At 43.8% G+C, this 20,566-nt stretch overlaps 1 protein-coding gene across 3 annotated transcripts in view; it reads right to left on the bottom strand.

Moving 5' to 3' along the window:
• LOC122790982 overlaps positions 1-20,566 on the bottom strand; it is a 477,132-nt gene that overhangs the window by 349,050 nt on the left and 107,516 nt on the right. For all 3 annotated transcript variants that reach the window (XM_044058704.1, XM_044058705.1, XM_044058706.1), the window contains one exon: positions 15,472-15,557. In XM_044058704.1, the coding sequence (XP_043914639.1) occupies positions 15,472-15,557 (86 nt within the window). The remainder of the gene's footprint in view (positions 1-15,471; positions 15,558-20,566) is intronic.

The raw sequence follows: 20,566 nt of genomic DNA, 5'->3' as shown, positions 1-20,566 counted from the left end.
TGGAGCCTCGTAAAATGACATAAGTAGTTCAGCGACCGTAAGGTAAAGGCCGCTGAGGACAGGGTACGCTTCCCGTACCTATCCATACTCCTAGAATCCTTATTAGGAGGAGGAATAGACGTCGAAGCCTCTGCCACGTCCTGCTGTGTGGCAGAAGCCACCACCAAAGCATCTACAGGCACACCCTTTGTGAGAAATTCCTTCTGGGGGGGCTGACAAAAATTTATTGGGCCTCGCAGGCACCGGTTCCACAGAATCAGGGTGTTCCCACACCCTTCGAGAAACCAAATCAAGGAGTTCATCGAAGGCGGAGACACCCAGGAGGCGGAAGGCTGGGCCCCAAAGGCCTTGAGGAAGACTGACTCCTCAGCTGAAGGGGTTTTGGCTTGCCAGTCACCTCTCTGTCTCAGAATCTCCAAGATATCTGAGAAGGAGATATCATCCGAAGATGATTTGGGGACCCTTCTGCGTCATCGAGGTCAGTATCCGATGTAATAGACTCATCTTGGGAGTCTACGTGCTTCCTCTTACACAATTTCTTCCGTGGGGTTCGTCCGAAGCATTTGGACGGACCACCGAAGAAGGGAACGATGGGGTATCCTCAGGCCCTGGGGCCCGCTGCGGGGGCTGCAACACAACAGAGGCACCAGTCTCCAAATCTAGGGACGGTGAGGTAGAATCTTGCTGAACCGGCAAAGGCATGGCCAGGCTCCTCATGGCCTCAAAGGCGGACCTCCAGAATCCAAAGAGGTCACGGGTCGAGAGGCCACGATGGCACGGGGAATTCCAGCAGCCGATGCTCCGAGAGGAAGACTAGGCACCGAAGCACCCAATCCCAAAGTATTCCCCTCGGGCCCGGCTGAAGAGGTCGCAGTACCAAACCCTGAACCGGAGGACAGAGTAGGAAGCACAGTCGGAACCGAGAGACCTCGAAGGGGTCTCTGCTCCGGCCATGTGGCTCCGCTTTGCTCCACCACCACCGACTCCAAGGGCTCCGAGGTGGTTGGTGGAGGAATCGAATGTGTTGGAGGGGATCGGCTCGAAGCTAACTGTGCTGGAGCGAGACCAATTTAGTAAACACTGGAGATTGGAATAGCCTCTGTAAAACCCTATCCAGGTCCGAATCTGAAAGTCTCGATGATTTAGAGGAGGTAGACAATCGAGAAGACTTTCCTCTCGGCTCCGAGAGAAGGGACCGGCTCGAAATGGCTCCAATGCTATCGGCGCCGACTCCACCACAGCATGGACCACCATCGGCACCGAAGGAGCCTTCTCCGGAGCCGAGGGGGAAGAGTCTGAGCTGCACACTTCCACCGGCTCCGAAGCCATTGGAACCGATGGAGGTGATTCACCTCTCGATACTCCAACCTGCGGCTCAGACAGCAATGGAGCTGAGGTAGGAGGTATCGAGGCAGACCCTTCGACCCTCGGCCCCGAAGTCAGTGGAGCCGAGGAAGAAGAGGTCAATTTTGTCTTTAGAAGTCGGCTCCGGCGGACTTGTCGGAGCCGACGATCTTTCTTTGGAAGCAACAGGTAGATCTAAGGCTTCCTCAAAGGAAGGCTTGATAAGCCCTTTCAATATTAATTTGTTTTCGTTCTTGAAGAACTCTAGATGAGAACGCATGACAGACGCTACAAGTCTCTTGCAGATGTTTCGGCCCCAAACAATAAACACATATTGAATGACTGTCTGTAATGGACATTTTATATTTGCACCGAGTGCATTTTTTAAAACCTGACTTTTGTTCCTTAGACATGATATAGGCCACAACAAGTACAACTCTAAGGAAATACTACTCTATCACCACAAGTATAGCACTACACACAAATTAAGCCAACTGAAAAGCCGAGACACACTGGCGCAGTACTGGTGACAGTCTACCTGACAAGAATTTGAAACATTTAAACGGCCTAAAGCCCTGTAATTTAAGCGGGCTTTGGCCGAAAATCAACTAACCAAAGTAAATAAAAACAATTAGGACTCAAAGGTAGGGCAAAGGCCCTCTAACTTAAACGGGCCTTGCCCGACTGAACAAATTAAATTTCTGGAAACAAGCACTCAACAAAAAACAATCAGAAATAACAAGAAATAGCAAGAAATAGCTGTTAAAACAGCTGTTTGGTTAATATGGACAAAAATTCCCTAGGTCAAGGACCAATAAGGTAAAAATAACCACTTAGCTCCAGCCAAGTCGAGACCACGTCCAGCTTGTTAAGCGGCAAACGAGATCTGGGGAAGCAGGTGTAGTGCATCCTGGGATAGGGAGTAGCCCAGCCAATGAGAGACTTCGTGCTAGTGTATTAGTTGCCGAGTCGGAGCCGATGGATCGGCTCCGAACCCATCTGTTGTGAATGTAGGCGAGATAGGATCCCATTACATCAGATCACAGCAAGGCTGTCCCCATTTGCGGAAGATAAGGTCCGCAACTTCCTGATTCAGAGACCACTCGCAAGGCATGAGAATAGCTCTGCTGAGCCTGTCCGCTATGACGTTGGATCTCCCAGGGATGTGCATCGCAATCAGAAAACATTGGGAGGAGGAACAGTCTGAGTGCCTCTCGACACAGGGGGTAGGACCTGGTTCCGCCCTGTTTGTTGATGTACCACACCACTGACATATTGTCTGTTTGAATTGCAATGGTCCCAGAAGGAAGAGAGTCTTGAAGGGCTTGCAATGCCAGAAGCACGGCTCTCATTTCTAGGACAATGACATGCAGATGGTACTCGTGAGGTTGCCAAATGCCTTGGACTGTCCTGCCCAGATAATGCCCCCCCCCCACTACCCTATCAGGAAGGTGTCCATGGTCACTGTGGCTACTGGTGGAGGCTGTATGAAAGGTCTGCCCTGAGACACTAGTGGGGAGTCCATCCACCAAGACAGGTGCCTTTTGCATGTTTCTGTAATCAGGATCATGTGAGACATGGGAAGCTCCTGAAAGGACCACTACGTGAAAAGAAGCCACTGAAGAATTCTCATGTGGAAACGTGCTAATGGAACTAGAAGAATGGCAGCTGCCATGGAGCCCAGAGCTTGAAGGACATATCTGACTTGAATCCTTTTGCTCTGCATTAGGATTAACACTTGTTGATGAATTGTGGAAACTCTTTTCAGTGGTAATCTTGCAAACATCTCCCTTGTGTTTAATTCTGCTCCTATGTAAGTGATAGACTGGCAGGGCAACAAGGCAGACTTTTCAAAATTTATTGTGATGCCTAGTTGAGTGCATGATGTGATTGTATAATCCCGCGCTTGTAAGAGTTGATGCCTGGTGGTAGCAGTGAGGAGCCAGTCATCTAGATATGGAAACACCTGGAATCCTTGACGCCTCAGGTGAGCCATGACTACTGCCATACACTTGGTGAACACCCTGGGGGCTGAGGTGAGACCAAAGGGCAGAGCTCTGAACTGGTAATGACTGGCCCCTACCCAGAAGCGAAGAAATCTCCTGGAGCATTTGTCCATCTTGATATGGTAGTACGCGTCCTGAAGATCTATCGAGCACATCCAATTATCCTGACCCAGAAAGGGTAGAATGGACTGTAGCATGACCATCCAAAACTTTTCTCTTTGTACAGATTTGTTTAGTCTGCTGAGATCCAGAATCAGTCTCCAGTCCCGTCTCTTTTGGTACCAAAAAGAATCTTGAGTAAGTTCCGGATCCGAGCTGGTCTGCGGGGACTTCCTGAATGGCTCTTTTTTCTAGCAGTTTTGAAACTTCTATGACTGCTTGCTCCCTCAGATTGGGTGGAACATCTGGAAGGGTCTTTTTGGCTGTAAGGGGGATTGATGGAAGGGAATTTTGTAGCCTCAGGATATAATGGATAGTACCCATCTGTCTCTTGTTAAATTTTGCCAGGCTTTTGGGTACAGCGAAAGTCTTCCCCCGACTGCCTCCAGAGGTGAGCAGCCGGGCAACCCTTCGGGGATGCTGTGGAAGGGCTTGCCAGAGAAGGATTCTCTGTCACCCTGGTTCTGCGGACCCCCTCTGCCATGAGGGCGGCATCTGTTATTGTTGTTTCCCCCTCTGCCTCTGGAGGAAAAATCACCACGTGTCAGGCAAGAATCCCTGGGATTTCCGGAACCACATCTTCCCACTCTGCTGACCCTTGGGATATGGTCTAGAAGGAGTGGAAAAATGGACTCCCACGGCAGAGAAAGTCTTGTCTTCTTGCTCACACCTGTTCAACGTGTCTTTCACCTGAGGCCCAAAGAGAAAGGAGCCGTCAAAGGGAGTATTGGTGAAGGACACTTGAAAGGGTTCCGCAAACTGACACAGCCACATCCAATCATGTCTCCTGAGGGCCACACCTGTGCCAGAGGCTCTGCTCACTCCATCGGCTGCATAGGAAATCAGCCTCATGGAGGAGTTGACTATGGAATTAAGAGTCGCTAGCTGGGAAGCTACTTTGGCTTGTACTCCCTCAGCTGAAGGATCTTGAACAGCATCTCCAAGCTCTTTCAGGAGATCCCTTTGAAGATGAGTAAAATGACATAGATAGCTCAAGGACCTCATCAAGAAGGTTGCTGAAGCAAACATTTACTTTCCGTATCTGTCCATCGTCCGAGACTCTTTGTTTGGGGGATAAACAGATGAAGAGGTTTCTGCTAACTCTTTCTTGGTGGCTGCTGCTACCACCATGGCTTCAATGGGCACACCTTTGGAAAGGAATTGTTTATCCTGGAGGGCTGTAATAAACTTATTAGGTCTCCTCGGAGTTGGTTCCACAGTGTCTGGAGCTGACCAAGCCTTTCGAGTCACCACAGACATGAGTGGGTCAAAAGGAGGAGAAACCCAGGAGGTGGAAGGTCGAGAACCGAATGCGTCCAGGAGTACAGACTCATCCTCAGTAGGGGCTGGGGAAGTCCAGCTCCCCCTCTGCCTAAGCATTTCAAGGATGTCCGAAAAGGAAACATCTTCAGAGGGGGACCTAGGGGACCCTTCCGATTCATCTAAGTCTGTATCTGAAGTGACAGACTCAGGGGAGTCAATGTGCTTTCTCTTGCACTTCTTCTTCCTAGGGGGCTCCTATGAGTGATCAGGAGAGGCCTCGGAAGAAGATGGAACACCCAGTGGGGTGTCCTGGGGCATTGGTTCCCTATGCTTGGGGTCTAGAGGAGGAGCAGAGGTTGGCACAGACACTATGGCGGACGGAGCCGATGGAGCTGGTAGTGGAGCTGTTTCGGGGGACAGCATACTCCACATGACCTCGAAGGCATCCTGACCTCGAGGCAGAGAAAGCTCCGGTTCCGAAGAAATAGGAATCTTTCTCCGCACTGAGGGTGACGGCTCCAAGGCCGATGTTGGAGCCGAGCTCACCTGCGCCGAAGCTCCGACGGGGAGAACAGGGTCGGACAAGGGTCCGATGCCACTCCCCCCTCGGAACCAACGAGAGAGCCCTGGCGTCCAGATTCCTCGATAGAAGGAACAATCGAGGTAATTGGAGCTGAAGTTGGAGCCGAAGGAGAGATGGTGATCAGAGCCAACAGTTCCACTACCCGCACACCAATGAATTCCGGCTCCGAACTCAATGGAGTCAGAGGAGGAATGGAAATAGAGGCAGTTGGAGCCGATACTTGTTGAGGTGGGCTGGATAATAATTTAGCTAGTGCCTGTGACTTCAGCAACCTACTTACTACTCTCTCCACATCATGATCCGAAAGCCTAAAGGATCGAGAGGAGTGTGAAGAATGGTGGCTATGTTCAATTTGTAATAATGGTGACTGAGGCACTGAGTGAATGGACTCTAAAGAAGGGGACCTCAGTCTTTTATGGCTCCGTGACAGCTCCAAAACATCTGATGGAGCCGACAGAGGAGTTGTCTTGTCGGTGCCAGCCGGAACAGACATACTCGGTTGTTCCAGTACAGGAGTCGGCTCCGAGGGTGGAGCCGACGGTTTGACAGATTTGGGGGATTTCACTGGCTGAGAACTCTTTGCCGGTGAATCCTGAGGCTTCAATAAACCCCGAAGGATTCATTTGTTTTTGCACTCCTGCAGGACCCTTGGACTAAAGACATGGCAAATAGAACAAGAGTCCTGCAGGTGAACAGCGCCCAAACAATAAACGCAACTAGTGTGCCCATCTGTCAGAGACATTTTCTGACAGCATGAGTCACACATTTTGAAGCCAGAAACTTTCGCATCCTTGGACATAACTCTACCACTACACACAATCCAAGTACCACAATACAGACAGACAAAACATTTCTACTACTAAACAAACGCAACAGATTTTTATTTATTTTTTATATAGTAACAAAAAAAGAAGGGAAGGAGAGCCTCTAAGTTAAACGGCTGCCCTAAGGGAGGGGGGGGGGACTCTCTAATTTAAATGAGTTCTTAAGAAAAAAAGGGACTGCAGAAAGAAGCGATATCCACAAACAACACCCACAGAGAATAAAACTATAAGGGGAAGTATACTAGTTTTAAGAAGTTTAAACAAATATAATTATATAAATATCCAAAAGTATACAAGCCTGAGCCAGAAACAACACACCTCGTAGCTGAAGCGGCAAACGAGATCTGGGTAGCTTTCACTAGGCATCATGGGATATGGGGTAGCCTCGAGCCAGTAAACAGCTCCCGAGCTATTGAAGATGGCCGAGTTGGAGCCGAGGATCGGCTCCTAACCCAAACAGCAAGAACGAAGGCGAGATAGGCAACTTAACATCAGTGGTTCCAAAAAGTTCTGAACAACACACATGCATAGTTACGGTGAGTACAAAACTTTTAAATCTGTTGCTGTCATTTTCATTAATTTCTCAATGAGTGGGACACAGTCCCCAGCTACGATAAACTTGGGCGGCCCTCATGGAAGGATGTTCCAGAGTACCGCAGAGCCAAAGGCAGCTTTTCTTCTGGAAATGAGATCCAATTTGTAATGAGCAATAAAAAGTATGAACACTGGAACAACTAACTGCAGCGCAGATATGCCCAGAAAGCTGAATGCAGTAGCCATGGATCTAGTGGAATGAGCTTTTGGAGGTCTCAGTAAAGGAAAACCTCATTGAGAATAAACACATTAAATGCAATCTATTAACCATTTGGCTAAAGCAACCTTAGAGACTGACTTTCCCAGTCTGTTGCAGGCAAAGGACATGAACAACTAGTCAGTTTTTCTGAAACTCTTTGTCCTATGAAGATAAAAAAAAAAGCTGTCTATGCACATCTAAAGGTTGAAGCATGTATTCTCCTACATTAGAAAAATTTAGAAAGAACACCGATAAGTTGATCACTTGCTTGATGTTCACCTCAGAGGCTACTTTGGGCAGAAAGGATGGATTAGTACATAAAGAAACTTTATCCTTGTGAAAGATCAAGTAAAGTGACTGCAGAGAGTGCCTGAAGTTCAGAAACTTGCCTAGCTAAAGTGATGGCTACTAGGAAGATTGTCTTCTAAGACAAAAACTTGAGTTTAGACTTGGCTGAAGGCTGGAAGGAAGGCTGAGTCAAACTCTGCAATAAAATGGTAAGGTCCCACAGTGGAGTAGGATCTTAAATCGGAGGTTGAAGCAAAAAAGTTCCTTTAAGGAAAGCTTTGCATAACTTGGAAAAGGCTATGGGAAAACCATAATCTCCAGTGTGATAACTGAAAATGGCTGCTAGTTGAACTTTGATGGTGGAAAAACTAGCTCCTTCTTGAAAAACTGAAGCACTTACTTTTATATATTTTTCTAGTGGAGGCTTTTTGGGATGATTACAGAATGTAGCAAACTGGAGGAGAAAGCCTGGACTGTCTAGCCATCACTGGAATTGGAGAAATCATGCAGTCTGTTTGAGTTCTTGAAGATCCGGGTGAGCCATCCCTGTGGGGTGGGGGAACAGATCTGGAGAGAGATCCAGTGTCCAAGGAGAACACAGGAGATGAGACCAAAGGAAGGAAGGAGAACCACACTTGATGAGGCCAGAAGGGGGCAATGAAGATAACCTTGATCTTCAACCAGAGTGCTTTCTGGAGGAATTTTGGAATTGGGCAAGGAGGGGATAAGTGTAAAGGAGACTGGAGGGCCAAACGTGAACTACAGCATCTCTCAGTGACTCTCCCTGAGGAGGGATTAGGGCAAAGAACCCACTGTACTTGTTGCTGAGAGAAGAGACAGAGAGATCACAGCAAGATTGACCCCATCAACATAAAATTCTCCCCACCACAGCTTGCTTGACAGACCACTTGTGAGGCATCAGAATCATCCTGCTGAGTTTGTCGGCTAACACACTGGATTTTCCCAGTGTGTGTGTTGCTTGAAGAAAGTGGTTGGAAGAGATCACCCACTGTCATACTCTCATTGCTTCTCAACAAAGAGGGTAGGATCAGGTTCCCACCTGTTTGTTGATGTACCAAAACCACCGGCATGTTGCCTGTTTGGATAGCAACTGTCCCTAGAAGGAGAAAGTTCTGAAAATTCCACAATGGTAGGAGAATTGCCCTTATCTCTACGACATTGATATGCAAATTGGTCCCTTCTGGGGACCATGTGCCTTGGACAGTCCATTCCAAGAAATGCCCAACCCCACCCCAATTGGGAGTCGTCTGTGGTTACCATGGCTATTGGGGGTGGGAACAGAAAGGGATTACCTTGACAAACATCGTTGGACTTGATCCACCAAAACAGGGAGTCCCAGCAAACCCGAGAATGTATGGGACAGAGGCTGTTGAAGAATTGACCATTGAACTGCTAGAGTCCATTCAAGAATTCTGATGTGGAAATGAGCAGTTAGTTGGTAGTAAAGAAATAGCCACAGCCATTGATCCTAGGGCCTGAAGAACTAGTTTTACTGGGGGAGAAGGATGTGAAAATATCTGTCTGACATGTAGTCTTAAGGACTGCATTCTGTTTTGTGGAAGAAAGGCCAATTGACTAGTGGTATCCAGGTGAGCTCCTATAAATTCTGAGACTTGAACTGGTTGTAGATGGGACTTGGCATAATTAACTGTGATCCCTGGAGACTGACATAATTGGAGTAAGTAGTTCCTGGACTTTTTAAGGAGATGCCTGGTTCGAACAGTGAGAAGTATGTCATCTAAATAGGGAAACACTCTGAATTTGAGCAGTCTGAGATGAGCTGCTACCACTGCCATACATTTGGTGGACAGCCTGGGGGCTGTGGTGAGACCAAAGGGCAGGGCTCTGAACTGGTAATGACTGCCTCCAACAGAAAGTGCAGATATCCCTGAGAGTGTCTGTTCATTTTCATATGATAGTACATATCCTAGGGATCTACACAGCATATCCAGTCATCCTTCTGTAGAACAGGTAGAATGTCCTGAACCATGGAAGGTTCTTTGCCCTAAAAATAACCTTGAGTAAGTTCAGAATCCTCTCTGGTCTGGGGATACCTCTTGGATGATTCTTCTGTCTAGCAGCCTTTGAACTTCTAGGGCTGTTAACTCCCGCTGATTGGGTGAAACATCAGGGAGATTTTTCCATTTGGATGGTGGGATTTGCAGAAAGGGAATGAAATATCCTCTGGATATAATCTTTTGCACCCAAGTGTCTTTTGTGATAGTTTCCCAGGTTTCTAGGTGCAGCAACAAGCGCCGTCCTTTGACTGCCTCCAGAGAAGAGCTGTCAGGCAACCCTTCAAGAGCATTGAAAGGGTCTATCAGAAAAATGATCTTGAAACCCTTGTTTCTGCGGGCCTCCCTGCCATGAAGATGGCATCTTCCATTGGAACCCTCCCCCTGCCTCTGAAAGAAGTTTCACCTCGTGAGTCCTTAAAAGGGCCTTGCGATTTTTTTAAACCACATCTTTTTACCTCCGTGCTGATTCCTAGAGAAGGATCTCTGTGGGGTAGAAAAATGGATTCCCATGGCAGACAAGGTTGTTCCGTCTTGCTCATTACGAGAAAGTGTTTATTTTACTGTGGGGCCAAACAGAGAAGATCCATCAAAGGGAGTACTGATGAAGGAAGACTTAAAAGGCTCCACAAAATGTATGCAGACATATCTCCTGATAGCCATGCCGGAACCTGCCACACACACTAATTTTCTCTGCATGAGAAATTAACCTCATGGATGCATTAGAAACCAATCAAAGGGTGGCCAGCAGCAAAGAAAAGTGCTTAAGTTCCTCCACCAGCATGGACCCTGGAATAGACTGAGTGAGTTCCTTTATCAGATTTCTCTACAATATTATAAAATATGTCAGGTAGTTGGGTGACTGTAAAGCAAAGGTCGCTGAGGTGTAAACATGCTTTCCATACCTGTCCAAGCCCTGGACTCTCTCTATGAGGGCGATGAACAGAAGAGCTTTGTTCAGCTAGCTCCTTTTTAGTAGTTGCCATCACAACCATGGTATCCATGGGAATTCCCTTTGTTCAATGAACTCTGTCCTTGAGTGGAGCAAGGAATTTTGTCTGGGTGACATGGAATTGGTTCTACCATATCTGGCTATTTACATGCTTGTCAAGACACAAGATCTGTAATGTCATCTGCAGGGGGGCTAACCCAAGACGTAGATGGGCTGTACCTGACGGCGTACAAGAACACTGACTCCTCCTGGGAAGGGGGCTTGGAAGACCATCCACCTTTCTAGCTAAGGATCTCTAGAATGTCCCCAAATGAGACATCTTCTGGTAGAGATCTTGGGGACTCCTCCCCTTCATTGAAGTCAGTGCCTTTGGTTAAATATTCCTGTGGGGAACCTATGTGCCTCTTTTTATACAATCTCTTCTGGGGGACCTAATCAATGAGATGATCTGGAGAGGTATCTGAAGATAAGGGAAGTTCCTGTGCAGGAACTGCCTGGAAGCTAATACTGGGACTGTCCCTGTGAGCTAGGGTGATGATGCTCACAATTCGGATCCGAAGAAGGTATTTAGGTAGGATCCAAAGATGCAAAAGTAGAATGTACTCTCGGTTAAGAGAAAGCCCTCTCCACTACCTCAAAAGCAGAAGGACTAGAAGATGCTTTTGCATGCCTCACAAGAGCCAAAACTCCAGGTGTTACCAAGATCCAACCCTGCCTGGGCTCCTGCCATGACGGAGGAGTCAGACCCAAGCTTTCTAATGCCAAGGCTATGAGGGGAAGCAACAGCTCTGAAAACCTTGGAGTCTAAGACCTCCCCCTGGTCCTGGCACCGATGATTTGGTTCTGATACTCGTCTGACTCTAAAGGGACCAATATCGAATGAGTCAGGAACACCATCAGAGTAAAAGAAGAAGCTCTCTTTGGATCTAACACTTCGACTCTGGGGGATCTTGGATCCGAGGGCCCCAAAATTCCTGGACGGGTCTGAGAAGGAGAGATGATAGAATGGGATATGGGTTGAAGGCTCAAGTATCCGATGGCAGACACTGACGATAAAACTCCCATCTGGATCTGAGATTTGAAGAACTTCCTCATCATCCTATCCACATCTGCTTCAGACAGGCTTTAGGAGGACCTGATAGAAGATGAAGTGGAAGAAGGACAGAACACTCTTTTTGTTGTTTCTTGCAAGAATAGAAATCAGAGCCTAACAGAAACAGGCTCAGGAGAGAAGCAGGAACTTCAGTGCCGAGGAGACAAAGTTGGATCTGAAAAAGTTGGATGTGAACATTTACGTAATTTGGCAGGTGGCACTGGGGAGCAGGTTTAGGAGACTCATGCCCCCTGCACTCTGTAGTCAATCTAGACTTCTTGGTAGCAGTTTCAGCCCCTGAGAAAGAAGATGAAGAAGAAGGAGCAGAAACAGGCAGCAAGCTCTTTAAAACTAATTTGTTCTGATGGTCACTTTGTGTCTGAAAGTTGAACCCTGCACAAATATGACAGGGAGTTTCAAGGTGAGCTGCTCCTAAGCAGTGGACTCACTCCCTGTGGGCATCAGATTTGAGAATCTTATGCCCCAGGAAGTGCACATTTTAAAACCTGTTGGCTTTTCAGCCATTTTAATAAAAGGCGAAATTTTTAACACAGAAAAGAATGAATGGGTTAAAATAATACCAGCAATGATACTAAAGAATTACCCTAAAGATGGGTAAAGGATAAAGAAATACCAACAATAGTAAGTAGGAAGAGAAAACTTTATAAATGCACAACAAAAAAAAAAAAAAAACAAGTAAAGACAGGTTAGGTCTACAGAGAAAACTACTATAATAGTTAGAAAAAAACTTTAATTAGAAAAACAACTGTACTTTTATTCACAAATATAAATATTTAAGCCAAGAGCTTGAGAAAGCACGATCCGCAATCAAACTGTTACTGCAGCAAAGAGATGTGAGTAATACAGAGGTGTGTGGCATTATGGGTAAAGGTAGCAGCTCGAGAGTTAGATTCAAGAGTCTGGAAGAAATGCGGCCTAGCCAGATCTGAGGTCGGATCCAAGACCCCATTCATTGAGGAATGAATGAAAATGACAACATCAGATAAACGGTTTAAATGTGTAACAGTGAGTTTCAATTTACACTATTTTTTTTTCCTGGAATCACACTGGTGCAGCGGTTAGTGTTGTCGCCTCACAGCAAAAGGTTCTCCTGTTCGATTCTCTGTGTGGAGTCTGCATGTCCTTCCCATGGTCGAGTGACGTTAAAGACATTCAGGTAGGTGCGTGCGTGAATGGGTGTGCCTTCTTTGAAGGTTGGGCGTCGGGCTAGCAACTCGGCATCGTAAAAATCCACTGCCAATCGTTAGCGGGCTGGAGTTTCGCTGTGGTGACCCCTAACTAGGAAAAGCCGAAAGACATTACTTTAACTTTCAAAGTGCAGGGACTCACATTATCGGATCTTACAACTCTTACAGGAGACTTCTATATTACCTTAGTTTATAATGTACCAGCTTATATCATCTCACATAAAACACATGAAACTAATTCCTTGAGAATATGCATAAAAGATTGTCCCAAAAGTTCTTGATGAAAAATAATTTTGTATTAGCACACACCTGACAAAACCTAAAATAAATCTCCCCATATGTGGTGGAGCTTTACCCTCACCCCTCTTATCTTATTATTCTCACTCCAAGACCACAACAACTAACAGTTTTAAAAAAAATGATTAATTGGCATTTTTCCAAGATGTTACAGTTTCACAAAAAGAATAATATATTAATTGCAATAAAATACAACATGTAGTAAGCTGCTGAAAATTAGCAAACACACAATCAAATACAGCAGTTTGAACAAACAAGAAAGGAGTAACCTGGCTTCCGATACATGAATAAAAACTCTAGTGGCATCACCTAAGCCCTTGCAGCAGTTAATGGCATGAATACTTACAAAGTTACCATCTGGCACCTAACACACCAGCTGTGCTTGTTAATGTCAATAAAATCTAGAATGGTGCAGAGGTTATCAATCCCCTTTGGAACTAGGCAAACATGCGACTAACACCCCTAGAGCTGTTCCGAGAGCAGCACCATCTCCTGCATAAGTGAAATCCAGGCCTGTTCCAAAAAGCTCTGTGGAAACAGACTTGGCTCTTACTGCAGATCCTTCTTGGGGAGTCTAAGGGTTTCTGTTGGTTGTTCCACGTGCTTCTCACACTCCAAAGGCATTCTATTAAATGAACAGCTTCAGTCTTAAGTGTCCATAGGTGTTTATAGCACATGTAGCTGGGTGTGTGCTTGTCCCTGGCACAGTCTCAAATTCTGCATTGCTTTCTCTGCTTTGCACTCAGTGCTTACTATGACAGCTTCTGGCTCGCCCATAACCACAGATAGGATATTCACGTAGGCATGACACAATAAATGAATTGAATGAATGAACGATTGACTGTGTCATTTTGCATGCCTTTCCTGCTTGTCCTTTAGGATGTCCTCTGCTGCAGTCTGCTAATGGAACAATCCTTTGCTCTTCGCCTGTTATGCCTTACATTTTAAAATGCTTACACCAGACATCCTTTTCACAGGTGTCAGACACATGCAGACGATGTGCAGCTCATATTGGTCTAACACCCCCCCCCCCCCATTTCCTGCCACTTTTGCACAAAGGTACTGCTCTATGCACATTGTGTTTACAGCTACTGTTCTCTTTGAACTGTGGATTACTTTTTAAGATGCTGAACTGTTTAAATGATTGGACCTTCATTCCCAATTACAGTATAGGAGATCCCATGGTGAATTTCTGATGAAACTACCTCCATCCCCCCAAGGAAAAGACAACAATGAGAGAAATACACTTCAGAGTCATCAGAACACTGTCTGCTCTTTAAATAATGTCAAGTAAGGAAACATAGCTTTAGCAAGGGAATTTGGAGTCCTGGGCAACATATCCAAATGCAACCCCCCTCCTCCACAGACACACACACACACACACACACACACACACACACACACACACACACACACACACTAAACCTTTAAAAAATGTTTGCCAGCCTATAAGGTGATAACTTTTTTAAAGTGACAGCTGCTGAAAATTAGCAAATACACAAATACAGCAAATTACATAAAAAATTAGCACAGGTCTATTTGCCTCAACAATCCTAAGGCACTATGGAGTAGATGTGAGCGGATCTGGATAGACAGTCCATCCTAAAACAGAACCAGAATTGAATTTTCTAATTTTTGTCAAGTATTAGATAGCACACAAGCAGTAGAAGACAATGGGTAAAATGGGGAGTTGCAACTCATAGGACCCAATCTGGCTCAAACTGTTTAATATAGATTATAATGTTAAGCAACTCCCTTAGCATACTTACAGTTTCAGGTAACCACTAGAAATGTAACCTCTAGACTTACTGAGTTTAGTTACCAAAGTTAAAATACAAAACAGTAATATTTTCAAGACACGAATGCTAGTGGTTGTCATTAATATTCCCCTGCACACTGGCTACAATATATGCTACAGCCTTGTTCTCCTGTGGATATCAGTGAAGAGAAACGCGTCACTGCACTCCTCTCCTGATGTTACAGCCTTGTTCTCCTGTGGATATCAGTGAAGTGATAGGCCTCACTGCATTTCTCTCCTGATGCTACAGCCTTGCTCTCCTGTGGATATCAGTGAAGTGATAGGCCTCACTGCACTCCTCTCCTGATGCTACTTGCTCTCCTGAGGATATCAGTGAAGTGATATGCCTCACTGCACTCCTCTACTGATGCTACAGCCTTGCCCTCCTGTGGATATCAGTGAAGTGATAGGCCTCACTGCACTCCTCTCCTGATGCTACAGCCTTGCTCTCCTGTGGATATCAGTGAAGTGATAGGCCTCACTGCACTCCTCTCCTGCATAGGATAACAAGTTAATTAGATGCACAAGCTATATTCTCATGCTTTAACCTGCTCTAGGACCAGATTACAAGATGGCAAACAAACGTAGTCATTATATAGAGGACATGGCGGGGGCAGAGAATTAGATACAAGCTAGCTAAATAATCATAAGTCATGAACATTTACAGCATTATCATTCTGGCTCTAAGCACTAAGTTCAAAATTAGAATGAAAACACAATTCTTATTTCATCTTATTCATTTATTGAAATGACCTTGGAACACTGCAGGATATGATAGACTTCAGAGTGCAGTTACAGGACAAAGAAACGTGCTTCTTAAGAAATACCTGCTCTCTGTATCCTCCACATCAGCATCAACGTCACTTTCATCCTCAGTAAAGGAATGCCTCATCTCGCAGTCTGTAAGGCCATCCTACAATAACAAAGGATATACAGATGACTGACGCATCTGTACTACAACACTTGTAACCAAACAATTCGGTGTAGTAACAGTTACAGTATCATTCTTACTTAATTAATTTTTATCTTTTTCTGTTAATGGACTTCCAGGTGGGCAGAGCCCATTTACAGAAGGGGCCTGGGTTGAAATGGTCCCGACGTACTTTACTAATAAAAAGAAATCCACAATATAAACATGATTTTCACAGATTCGGACATAAGTATACACACAGGAATACAGACTGAAAAAAACAGGTACATTTGTAAAAGGTAACAGTATGAGCCGAAGAAATTCTTACATTTGGTACCACATTTATGATTGATACATGATGTAAGACAAATCAAGAGCACTAGTGAAATTTGCATATTGTTACAATAAAGATAAGTGTGTTTATGACATTGTGTATACAATGACTAGCATCTGTCTCAATAGATTTGTTTGTAGACTACATCAATCTATTTATCAATCTATCTTTTGTTGATCGGGTTAGTCCCACTTGGCTAGTGGAATCTTTTCCGGGCAGACTTTAAGTAGTATTTCTGGTAATTTGGCCAGGGTACCAGGAGAGTTTTCCCTAAGCTTTGGAGCTGCTAGGTGGTGCCAGACTTTAAGTAGTATTTCTGGTAATTTGGCCAGGGTACCGGGAGAGTTTTCCCTAAGCTTTGGAGCTGCTAGGTGGTGCCAGACAGCTGCTGCCACAGTTTCAGTTCACTCGAAGATGAAAGGCAATGAAGATGTTGCAGTCAGTATGGAGGATTCTGTAGTGGAAAACAAATGCCTTTTCTGTGGAGAATGGTGACACTGAAGTCACCGATGTGGCTTCAGGAGGCTTGGCAACACCAGTATCAATGTCAAATGATGGAGGAGCGTGAACCAGGAGAAGGTGAGGTGATACAGTCAAGTGTGGCATTCAAGAGGTTGTTTGGGGAAGAACAGGAGAATAACGAAGCTGAAACAGCAGAGAAACAGAACAGGAGAAATGATGAGGGAGCATATCCAACTGGTGACTTTAAGGGTATGCTCTGTATGAGTGCTGAAAGCAGTGTGGCAAAATAACAAGCAGAGAAATAGAATAAAGAATGGCATATGTAGCAGTAAACAAACAGAAACAAGTATAAAACAAAAGACAGAAAATATCCCATAAGAGAATGTGGAACAGAGCCCAGAAATAAGAACACCAGTGGTAAAAGTTAAACTTAAAAAAGAAGAAAAATCCATTGACAGATACTTTATTTTTTACAATATTATTTTACAATGTATGTGCTTGCTATGATTTTCACTCTGGTAACAGCATTTACGGAAATTTTAGGGTTTGTTATGATATCCCTTTTTCTGATGTGGTGATTTTCATTTCCTAATTACCTGTAGCATATTTGATTTTGCATCTACGTTCTTTCTATTACCACTTGAATTCACTTTTGGAGTGCAGGGTTTTCACTTTATTTTTCATGATGAAGAGTCTTCCTTTTGATATAGTGATATATTGTGATATATTGCTTGTTTAACCAAAAGTTCCACCATAGGGGTATGTTCATAAACTTGGTACTGTATTTGTTATGAAGTGGGCCCAATGTGTAAATGCAGGCACTGAGGTGTGAACAGAAATTATCTGCAAAAGCTGCAATGTTGGCTACTGGCTCCTGAAAGGGAGGGGGAGTTAGTAAGCCACGTTAAGTCATCAGCTAACTGTCGACAGTTAACAACACATTAAATACAGTAGTGTTTGTGTACAAGATGGGTTGGGCTGTCATGGTGAATACTGCTGAACAGTCATCTCTCTCTCTCTGTCTCTCTCTCTCTCTCTCTCTCTCTCTCTCTCTCCCTCTCCCTCTCTCTCTCTCTCTCTCTTAATATTAATACAAATAGTAATGTTGACCAAACAGCAAGAGTGGCCACAGTGTCACCAAATAAATAAAAGTACTCTCAAATGTTAAAATATTCTCTAAATGACCAGCCACAATGAAAAGTTTAAATATATTTAATAATAAATAATAAATAAACATGAAAATACAAATGCCTATTTACAATTATCACCGCAGACTTTCAATCGTAACAAATATTAAAATAACACAGATGAACAGATTCACACAGATACAGAAAAACAGTACTTACGTAATCTCACTATATTTTCCTGGCAGATCTAAATAATTATTATTCCCTGGTTACTTACTAAATCAAGGCAAGATAAAGTGGGTGAGAGATCCTTCTTTATCAGGTTACAAAAACAGACTGATCCGAGACTTTAGTCTCATCTAGTATTAAAACATTTTTTGTGCTGGATTACAGAATAATATCACATACATCTAGTCTCCTGATTTTTGGTTCCCATACCACCCCCTTTCCTAGCAAATGAATTAGAATCTACCATATATGTGACAATAATGCATACACATAAAGCTTTGTTAACATCTGTTGCAGCTTCTGGAAGTCATAAAACAATTTCAAACTTCTACTTTTTCTAGAGTAGCAATTAGTTCACTGCTAAAGACAATACAGAAGGCTTCCTAGTACAGAATTTTTGTCTCTAGTTGCACTGAGACCTGTAACATACAATGTTTATGGCTTATACCAAGTAATTTAATTTCAAACTATTTTTCAAAGTTAGCTGGTCTGAGATTAACCTTTTCTCTTCCAGTATCCTCTATTATGATGTATTCATTTCAATAGTTACCATACAGTCTGACATACAGGTATACTTTTTTCTGTCCAGCAGGACCCACTGTTGTTACATTTTTTTTAACACAAGCAACTTTACAAATACATTTTCAACATGAGCACCTGTACAAATCAGTTTGATAAGCAAATGACATATAATTCTTTACAAAACTCCATCTACCTATGCTGGCATATGTTACACATCCACTGCCTTACTTCTCTTGGCATAGCTGGCAATACCTCACATCATCACATATGCGTCATGGAGTTTGGTAGTTGGTACAAATATGGTAAAAGAGCTTACTGATGGTTAACAGGATGCGGAGGAGTTTAAGGTCATTATCTTGCTCTATATTAAGCACTGATGTGACGGAACTGCAGTGGCATATGGATAACCTACCACCTATAACAGCAACAATCTCAGTAGAGGGGCTCAGGGAGTGGTAATCATTGAATCCTAGCAAGTAAGTTGTCATATCGCTACAATGGAACTATATGTCAATGATAATACAGTTGTCAACATTTTCTGTGGTCAGGAAAGCTTCTGATGAGGGCAGTTTATTAGTGAGGCATTTAACATCAGTCAGTACATTTATACTATCCTGATTTGGTTTAGCAAGCTTGGTAGATGGAAGAGATGGATGTTGCCACATTTCCTAAAAAAGACACTATAAAGATGGAGAAAGTTTTGTCCAATATACAAAAGCCCTGAGAGAGAAATGCAGGTCATACCTGATAAAACAGGTAGGACTATCAACAGTTCCCTTCAGGCTGACACAGATTGGACCCCCTTGGAATGAGTCCAATAACTAAGCTAATTCCTGAAGTCAGTTATCTTTTGTTTATGTTGTGGCATCACTCTCAAAGTCAAATGCTGTTAAAGACTAGTTGAATTACAGCTTTAGGCCAATGTCCTTCCTTGTCTGATGATGTGGCAAATTTTGCACATGTCCTCTGACAAAAGCAGAAGTGGCTGAACATAGCTTGACTACAAATCACTGTTTGTATCTTCAAAATACCCTAATGGGAAATATGCCTCAAAAGAAATCCACCATCAATTTGGTGAGTCTTTATTCAGGGCTAGATAGTCACCTTCAAGATTTACAGTGTGACTGTCTGATGGGGTGGACACTCGACCATTACAAGGATCAGGATTTTGCTATAACAAAGAATTCCTGACTGAACAAGACAGCACAACATTCTGATTGCATAAACAACTTTTTCAAACTGTCGATAAGGAAGGAATGTGGCACTATAGTGCAGACCAGCTAAACACGGTTATGGCTCGCATAATTACTGTCAGGGTAAACAGTCTGATGAAGAACCTAATTATCACCCACTATCAGAGGGCCAGCAGTCAGGTTTAGAGGAACAATGTTATATTGGTTTGGAGCAGAGTGCCCACACTGGATAATAATGAAAATGATTTCAGTTAACTGGACAGCATGGCAGCTTAATTTGTTTTGTTGCATTGCAGCACGTGAAAAGTTAGGTGTCACAATGGATTTTGTACACCAACTTTCATAATACATTTGGGCTGTAGTTTATTAGAAAAGCTTTATAAACATTTTACTAAACCACTGCCCAAATAAAATAGCAAACTTTCTGGTGACATCAGAGTAAGATAAGCATCAGGGAATGGAATGTCAATAAGCTTTAATGGACATGTCTTGCATATATGGAGGCAAATCCATTAACGCATTGCTTCCTATATGAGCATATTCAACAGGAAATCTGTGTTGCTGTGTAGCACAGACAAGCATACTCATCTAGGAAGGAAAGGTCCCATGGCTCCTGAAATGTGTAAGCTTGACCCCAAATTGTTTTTGCTATGTTTCTTTAAATACTCTCCCTACACGCCACAAACTAAGTTATATATGTAGCTTAGTATGTGATCTTTAAGTGCAGTAAATCTTTACAGAAAAAAATAAGAAAATATGTATTTAAGACACTCTGCTCTCCTATGCTGTTCCTGTAACCCGTCTATGAGCACAGGCAGTAATACCTATTACTAAAATATAAATTAATACTTAAAACCCTACCACAGGTTTAGGTTCTTAACTAAAACATTGTCAAAGTAATACAAAAATGAATAATAAAACTTCTTATCATGTTTCATTAGTGATATTCTGTAAACCATACAATTCCTACGTGTCCTCCTGGCTCACGTTAAATGCAGCACAACTAGGCAGCTAATCATACCATTGTCTCCCCATTCAGTACTCAAACACTGCCATGGTGGCCAGCAGGGGAATGAAACTAAGTGCCTCCAACCAAGTCTAATAAGTACTTTAATAAGTAGTTTCACTGAAGCATTTGTTCTACAT

Source organism: Protopterus annectens, chromosome 16.part0 (genome assembly GCF_019279795.1).
Source record: "Protopterus annectens isolate FY-2018-M chromosome 16.part0, PAN1.0, whole genome shotgun sequence".
Lineage (NCBI taxonomy): Eukaryota > Metazoa > Chordata > Ceratodontiformes > Protopteridae > Protopterus > Protopterus annectens.
The sequence above is the reverse complement of the archived record's forward strand: the minus strand, read 5'-3'. Positions and strand labels throughout refer to the sequence as shown.